The sequence below is a fragment of the Lactuca sativa genome, chromosome 8 (assembly GCF_002870075.4).
Source record: "Lactuca sativa cultivar Salinas chromosome 8, Lsat_Salinas_v11, whole genome shotgun sequence".
Classification (NCBI taxonomy): domain Eukaryota; kingdom Viridiplantae; phylum Streptophyta; class Magnoliopsida; order Asterales; family Asteraceae; genus Lactuca; species Lactuca sativa.
In genome coordinates, this window is record NC_056630.2 from 93,232,804 (window position 1) to 93,241,471 (window position 8,668).

An 8,668-nucleotide genomic window follows, 5' to 3' on the forward strand; every position below is an offset into this window, starting at 1 on the left:
ATGAAATTTTTTGACGTAAAAATTAGGTCGTTACAATATAAGGTTACCTATTGGTAATTGACTCCATTAAGGAAATAACAAGAAATAAGTTAAAGTTAAGTTTACTTTAAAAAAAAGTTGTAGGTCTAAAATGAGAAAAAAGTAAAATATAGCGTCTCTATGAAATCTGGTAACCGGTTCCAAGAATAAAATAGCAAAAAAAATAGATAAAAGTTGAGTATTTTTTTTAATAGATCTATAATGAAAAAAAATACAAAATATAGTTTCTATAGATTACTTATGGGTAATCCCTTATAAAATCATTAAAATCATAATCACAATGGTCAAAATACAAAGCAATTCATCCGGAATTTGCACCCTATAGGTCCCAAAACACATAAACATCCAAATCACATTTCACAAGGCTTAATCCATTATATAAAGGGCTTTTGACATAAAAGTCCTTAAATTTGTCAGGTTTTGTTGGTTTTGTTCCTATGACGATTTTTTGTTCGTTAATGTCCAAAGTTTACCATTTTTTTTCATTTTTGTCCTTTCTACAAATATTTTATGTTTTTACCCTAAGTATATTTTTCAAATTTGCAAAAAAATCCTTAAGTTTACAAATCTTATATTTTTTTATTTTAATTATGTTTTCCAAATTTGACATGAAAGTCCTTAAGTTTGTTAAATTTTGTTATTTTTGTCCCTGAACACCTACTATTATAGGTAGAAAGGGCAAAAACAAAAAAAGACTTGGCAAATTTTGGACATTAATGAATAAAAAATCGTCACATTGACAAAACCAACAAAATCTAAGAAACTTAAAAACTTTTATGTCAAAAGCCCTTATATAAACTCTACCTAGGAACACAATAGTAGAGCCTTGTGCTTTCCAACATAGTAAATTTTCACTAAATTCTACAAATTTATTGAACTCCATCCTCATCACAATGGTCAACATACAGATGAAATTTTGTCAAGGCAACCCCCATATATAGTTCAAGTGGATGGGTTTTGTTTTCAAATTTCATAAAAATGTACCAAAATCAAAACATGAGTCACTAAACCCTTAAAAAATGTTTGAATTACATAAGTGGAACACATATGAAGCGTGGTTACTACTCAATATCATTGACACATAGTAGCTTTGTGTCCAAAATATATCAAGGAAAAGAAAGAAAAAGGCGATTAATGATTCCAAACATCCAAAAAAATGATTCTTTCTATATAATATGTGTATTGATAAAGAATGAAGGAACATATACTCATGTCAATTTATGTCCAAATGAATCTATCACAACCCAAAAAAAACAAGACTCCACATGAAGATAAACAAGAAGTCACACTTTGTTACACTCAAAAAAAAGGGAGAGAAAAAAAATGTATGTGTAAGCTTATAAAAGCAGTATAAGAGGATAAAAAATGTGTGTAAGGTTATAAAAGCATTATATTAAACCATAGATTTCAAGCATGTTCCAAGGCATGGAAAATCTTAGAAACTCTTCTTCTAAGCAACGGCTCTAATCTGAAAGAAGCAACGCCCGTTTGCCACATTTTCGCTTCATACATATCATTCCATGCCTCCACAATCTCATCAATATCAAATCCCACACCTAAAAACCATAAAAAACGAAATTAAAAACCAAGATTTCTTCAAATTATGAATATCAAAAACCAAAAAAAAAAGTTGAAAAAGAAAATCAAGAACAAACCTTCTTGTGTGGTAACATTAGAACAATGATTCTTTATCATAACACCAATATCATTACGCGAAGCTCCTGCTACTTCAAATTTCTCAACACCCATCTCCAAAGATTCATGCCAAACAGGATTCCCAATCTTATATTCCATAATTGATCTTTCATAAAGCATCCTCCCCCATAATATGTTCATCTGTGACCTCATATTTGCAGCCCTTTCAGCCACTTCATCTTCTTTAACATCTTCAACAAATTTCCCCAAATCGGTTTTCTGAAACTCTAACTTTGGCCTCAAACCTCCATTAACACGCTCACTTTCCATTTCCTCCCATATTTTCATACCCTTTTCCATATTCTCTTCAGCCTCATTATAAAGATTCACTGTTTCTGTTGAATCCCATGATTCAAGATTCACATTCTTGCCAACAACATAACACCATGAAAGTTTTGCAAGTTCAAATTGTTGTTGACTTAAAGCAAGAAAACCCTCGTAGAAATCAGGTTTAATTTTGATAGCTTCTTTGTATCTCTCACCAGCTTTCAAGTACTCCATTTGTGCCCAATCATACGAATCTTCGATCTCTGAAAGTGAATCATCATCTTCCTTAAAGTATACCCTTTTTCGTGCTCTTGACATATGAACATTTCCCCAATTAAAAAAAGCCAAAGCTACCATTTCTTGAAACTTATCAGCTGCCATTTGAAAATATTCTTGAGCTTTTTCACTTGTGACAGTGTCTTCCATAGCTTCTGAGTAGAGCTTGATTCCAAGCTCATGAAGATCCAAATATGAATCCGTGTTGAACCCGGTGTAATTCTTGAAAAGATGAGCAAATTCAAGAATCCAATCATCGATACAAGCAGATGAATTTAAAAGCTTTTGTTTTTGTTCTAATCTTCTGACATGGTCAAAGAATGGATCTTGACCAGGGTTGACTTCAAATATGTAGAGTCTAATTGCATTCCTTTGATCTGAATTTGACGATTCTGCCCACCGGAGTTCTTCGTTTGTGGTAATTGTCACCATATCACCTTCTTCATCTTTGTATTTCATAAGAACTGCCTTTGAAATGGGAAACCTTTCATCTACAATCTCTCTTAGTTTTATAATATCACAATTAAACGGAATTTTCGCCCACCTAATATCTTCCCCATAGACTAATTTCACAACCCTTTTCGGTTCTTCTTTGCTACTTGTGTTTATCTTCTCCTCCACAACTATCTTGTCTTCCATCTTTTTATCATCTCTTTCAAAATCTTTTAACTCGTCTTTCTTTTCATCAATCCGATCAAGTTTTGTGCTTTTCTTCTTCTTTTTATGTACTTTTTCCTTCAATGGCTCCAAGATTCGAATAGAATCGATATCTAGTTCACTTTTGTGATCTTTTTTTTCAAGATTCGACTTATCTTCCATACGGGATTTTACCCTATCTACGATCTCCATTGCCATGAGATTATTGGGCTCTAAATCTAACACCATATTTACATCTCTTAAAGCCAAATCGAGTCGATTTAAAGCCTCGTAACATCTAGCACGTTTCAAGAGTGCTTTAGTGTATTTTGGTGTGATTTCAAGTGCCAAATTGCATTCATGAATGGCTCTAGGAAAATCAGCGATACCCATTTGCATATAGCATGCGGCAATGTTACTATGAAGATAAGAAACATCTAAATGGTTTCCTGGAAGTAATTTGAGGGCTTTTTGGTACTTTAATATCGCTCCTTCATAATCTTTATTTTGAAACGATTTGTTTCCTTCATCTTTAAGTTCATGTGCCATCGAAATGAAAATGGTAGTGTCTTTATCGTAGATCTTTGTGGTATTACCATCGTCAAGTTTGCTTTGATCCGGATTAACATTGTTTGATCCTACTTTCTTGTTTTTTCTTGATTTTCCCATTGTGGAACAGAGAAATTGAATTTCTTCTATTTGAATCTCTTTTGGAAAAATGATTTCGAGACTTAAAACATTGAAATTTTCGAATTGGATCAAGAATAACAAGTCTAACCCTAAAGATCAAATTTCAAGAACTACGAACCGAGTTCTTGAAATTAGAGGTAACTAATATGAGAACTCACAGACTCCAACTCCTAACCAAGATCAGTCAATTAGCTTTCTCAGATTATATCTCATCGAACCCACAAACGAATTTCACCTAGGACACCTTCAGTATGTGTAAGTTACGAATCTCATAGCTCAAAACCAAGAATGGCAATGGAATCAAAGCAACGAATATACGGAAAGTGAAACTAAAGACCCAAGTTTTGTTTTTCTCTCTGAATCAGGATTTGATGCAGTGAATTGGGGATGAACACAAACGAATCCCGATTCAGAAAAAGAGAGATGCTGATCTTTTAAGCAAGTAGACGCAAAATTCTCTCTTGTGAATCAAAATTCTTGAACAAATAGTGAGAAATTCGAAAAAAACTGCTGCGAAATTAAGAAAACTTATCTGGGTTGGGATAAAAACATGATCTTCGGTTGCAAGAACCTCAGAATTTGCAGAGACTCCCCGGCAAAAACAATTAGAAAAGATTGAGCTTCTAACGTTTATGGATCCATTTACTACTATTATTAATTTGTTAGGTAATCTAATTTAATACTGTAATCTTCTTCTTTTTCTTTTTCTTTTCCTTTTTCTTTTCCCTTTTCAGAATCATAAACCCATGGCCTGCAAAAGTAAATTGAAAAAGCACCGTGGGTATCTCCGATTGGGTTGGGGGGGGGATAAAACGGTATTGCCGTATTGGTTTTTTATAAAGGATTTATGTGATCAAGTAAATAGTAATGACATGTTTATTTTGTAAGCGAAATTACTTTCACTTTTTGTGGGCGATATCACTTTTTCATTCACTTTCATTTCTCTCACCTTTGTTTTTCTTTTATTTTTTAAAATAAAGTTAATTCTTTTTTATGATTTATAATTTTTAAATTAATAATAAACATAAAATTTAATTAAAAATAAAAAACATTTCATTAATTAAAATAAAACTTACATTAAACATAATATTTAATAGAAAATAAAAAAAAACACAAATAAAAAATCAAACAAACCACAATATAGAAAACATAATTAATATCATAATTTAAAAACATAAATTAATAATAAACATAAAATTTAATTAAAAATAAAAAACATTTCATTAATTAAAATAAAACTTACATTAAACATAATATTTAATAGAAAATAAAAAAAAACACAAATAAAAAATCAAACAAACCACAATATAGAAAACATAATTAATATCATAATTTAAAAAAAAATCAAAATACGTCACTCGAAATCATCGTCATCGTCATCGACCTCATCGTCTTCATCATTCTCCTGAACGTCACTCTCGTCATCAGAATCTTCGCTCGCGACGAACATATCAGAATCCTCGTCTGATTCGTCAAACAAATCATCGTGACAATACTCTATCGGCCGGCTGAATATGAGCCCTATAAATGTGCTCCACCAAATCAGCACGAAGGGCGTGATGAATGTCGCGATTGTGTACTTCTCTTCTATTTACCCTATACTCTTGTGTACCAACGACTACTCCTTCGACATTTGGCAAAACTTCATTTTCGTTGTACCGACATATCGCTCTTCCTTCGTCTTCAAGTATCATATTATGCTATATGATACATGCATACATTACATGTTGTAACCTTTTCACTTCATATGACCTTGCCCTGGCTACTAGTACTTGCCGACGTCTCTTAAGTACACCAAATGTTCGCTCCACATCCTTCCTAGCTAACTCTTGTGCCTCTTTAAACTTTTTCCTTTTTAGGTCTTTAGGACATGTAAACGATTTCACAAAAATAGACAAGGGAGGATATATATCGTCAGTAAGATAATATCCACGCTTATAAGCTACCTCATTTGCTTAAAAAGGTACATCGTGTGACTTTCCAAGGTAGATATCATTGAATACCGGCGACTGGTCTAGCACATTGATGTCATTGTTTGCACCAGCTGGACCAAAGAATGCATGTCATATCCAAAGATCATGTGATGCGATAACCTCTAGAACGATCGTCGGTTCTTTGTGGTCGCCTCTCATGTACTGACCACGCCATGCGTTGGGACATAATGACCAACTCCAATGCATGAAATCAATACTACTTAGCATTCCAGGGAATCCATGCTTGCCTTCATGCACCGTGTACAATTGGTGGATATCGTTCATAGTTGGTTTGCACAAATATCGTTGCCCATAAACCAAACAGATCGCTTTGCAGAACTTGTACACACACTCCCGCACGGTACGCTCTGGTATCCGAAAATACTCGTCCCATCTGTCTACGCCCATGCCATATTCTATTGCAACCGTGCATTTTTGAATTGGAGAGAAACCTTTTATTCATCTCGCATCCATTTTCCATTGGAAATATGGAAAGCGGCCTTCCAAATCGCCAACAATACGTAAGAATAGTTCATTCCTCATCCGAAACCGATGTCGAAACTTTACAGCGTAGATGGCGTCATCTGCAAAGTAGTCTTCTATAAGATAATCGTGTTCGGCTTCGCGATTTCTACACAACGACGATTTTTTTGGTTTAGATCGTGCACGTGATGTTTCGCCTTGTCGGTTTTGAAAGTATGCAACCTTTCGCCATGACGAAACCGATAAACTTAGTCTCCTCTAGAGTCGTCGAATCGGATGATGAAGATGATGACATTTTGATTAATATTTTTTTGGAGAGAGTAAGTAGGTATGGGTTAAAAAAATGTTTGGTGTTGTGGTATTTATAGTGGGATAATAGGAAAAAAATTATATATATATATATATATATATATATATATATATATATATATATATATATATATATATATATATATATATATATATATATATATATATATAGGCTTAGGTTATTCTATTCAAAGTAATTATTGTGTTATTGTATGCAAAAATATGGGCCAATAAAATTTACTTATTTTAAAAAAGTGATTAATATATATATTATTGAATTAAATATAATTGAAAAATATCATCTTAATTAATTACAAGGGTAATTTAGTCAATTAATACAGATTTAATAAAGGAAAATTGCATTTTTTTAAGGGATAATAGATTCTATTAATTTAAAAAATCCGATTTTACGAATTATAATTCTTTTAATTCGGACATTCTGACAGAATATGTTTGTGAGTATATTCAAAAATAAAAATATTCATGAACAATAAATAATAAAAATATTCTTGAATCTATTTCTTGATCATAGATTTAAAAACTTCTTGTAGATTAACAAATTCTTGAAGAATAAATTAAAGAATAAAAACAAAAAATACATTATTTCTTATAAAATACAGGTAACAATTGTTAAGAATTACATTTATTGTTAAAGAATAAAACTAAAAAAACTTTCAAAACGTGAAAGAAAAAATCAAAATCTAACAATGACTAATGCATTTTAAAAGAATAATGTGGCCCGTTTCAATTTTGTGGTCCGTTCTTCAAACATCAACTTCTGTGATTCCAACAGAATTGAAATTCGTGATTCCATTCCAACAGAATTGGAATTCGTGATTCCATTCCAATAGAATTGAAATCTCACCAATACCATTCTGTGATTCCATTTCATTATGGTTTTCAGGACATTACTACACTTAAACCCAAAGGAAAAAGTGTTTCCTTTTCACAATAGATGCTGTCACATGGATTACCGTCAAGAAATACAAGAACAATCTTGTTCTTGCCCTTATGTACCTAGCAAACCAAAAAAAGGCCAATTTCCCAATCGTGTTCTTCCTTCTCCCATTCCTGTGAAAACAACAAACCCAATCAACTCTACAAACACCCATCGATTTTTTGTCAAAAGCAACCCCAAAATATCTAATTTTGTACAACTAAAATGGTGTTCCCTTTACCCTTTCTGAATTGAACTAACGTGCACTCCTTTCTTCACTGCTAGCCTCAGACCACCCAAACACCAGCTGTTCCCTCTTGTTCTTCCTTCTTCCTTCTTTCTTGTCAAACAATCAAACCCATAACCTGATAAAAATAAATAACTTATCACCAATGATTGATTCACAATTGTATAAAAAGATCATAGTTCACAATTGTATAAAGAGATCATAGAGAAACCTGATCAAATATCTATCCTTTGTTGAATTCCTTCAAATGCCTCCTTCCTCTCTCTCTCTCTCGTTTCTGACCTGCTCATAAATAATCGAAGGCTAGAACTCGAGTGTTCCAGATTTTTTTAGTAAGGATGTAACCAATTTCGGAATTGGACCGAACTGACTAGAACTAAAATAACCAAAGACTAATTAAGGAGTAAATGGTGAACTGAAAGACGTACCATATATCACTAACCGGCTCCAACCGATTTCGGTATGGTTCTACTATGTGACATCCGTCAAATTCTGGTCAATTCAAAGTCAAATAAAGTCAACAAGTCAAACCGGTCAACCCAATTAACCCTTGTGTACTAGGGCTTACGTTATGTATTTACTAAACAACTCGTTATTCTAATGAGAGATCATAAATCGAAAAGTACGTACATCTAGATCTCCTTAACCTAAAACTGTGGTAAGTGATGAGCCAAACCGATAAAACAATGTTGCATACTCATCGGTAGTGTGTAAGATCCTTAAACAAGGCTTAACAGGGTTTACGGACCTTGCATTTGCGAAGCCGGACACTCAAAAAGGTCACAAATGAAACCTCTCTCAATCGTTTTCACTCTATCTCTCTCTATTTAGAAATCTCTCCCGAATCTCTCCAAGAATGTGAAATCTCTCCCAAATATCTCTTTGTATGAGAAATCTCTCCAAGAATGTCAAATCTCTCCAAGAATGTGAAATCTCTCCCAAATATCTCTTTGTATGAGAAATCTCTCCAAGAATGTCAAATCTCTCCAAGAATGAGAAATCTCTCCAAGAATGTGAAATCTCTCTCAAAAGTTTCCGTAACTTTTTGAAGTCATTCGGGTCATTTCAACCCTTAAACGGGTCAAAAACGGCTTAAAACGGGGCAAAAACGGACAA

The 8,668-nt window shown here is 33.0% G+C and overlaps 1 protein-coding gene across 1 annotated transcript; it reads right to left on the reverse strand.

The window, feature by feature from the left end:
* Nucleotides 1-1,186: 1,186 nt before the first annotated feature.
* Nucleotides 1,187-4,416, reverse strand: LOC111908362 (protein PHOX1). The gene is made up of 2 exons (XM_023904185.3): nucleotides 1,695-4,416; nucleotides 1,187-1,595 (listed from the first exon to the last, which is right to left on the reverse strand). Exons 1-2 carry the CDS (start codon nucleotides 3,580-3,582, stop codon nucleotides 1,447-1,449), a joined length of 2,037 nt encoding a protein of 678 aa, XP_023759953.1. The 5' UTR covers nucleotides 3,583-4,416; the 3' UTR covers nucleotides 1,187-1,446.
* Between the last annotated feature and the right edge of the window lie 4,252 nt (nucleotides 4,417-8,668).

What these genes read in the sequence shown, in the direction of transcription:
- LOC111908362 (XM_023904185.3), bottom strand. Translation starts at nt 3,582, where the DNA reads ATGGGAAAATCAAGAAAAAACAAGAAAGTAGGATCAAACAATGTTAAT. An exon ending in TAATGTTACCACACAAGAAG is followed by an intron (nt 1,596 to 1,694) that starts GTTTGTTCTTGA and finishes TATGGTTTTTAG; the next exon opens with GTGTGGGATTTGATATTGAT.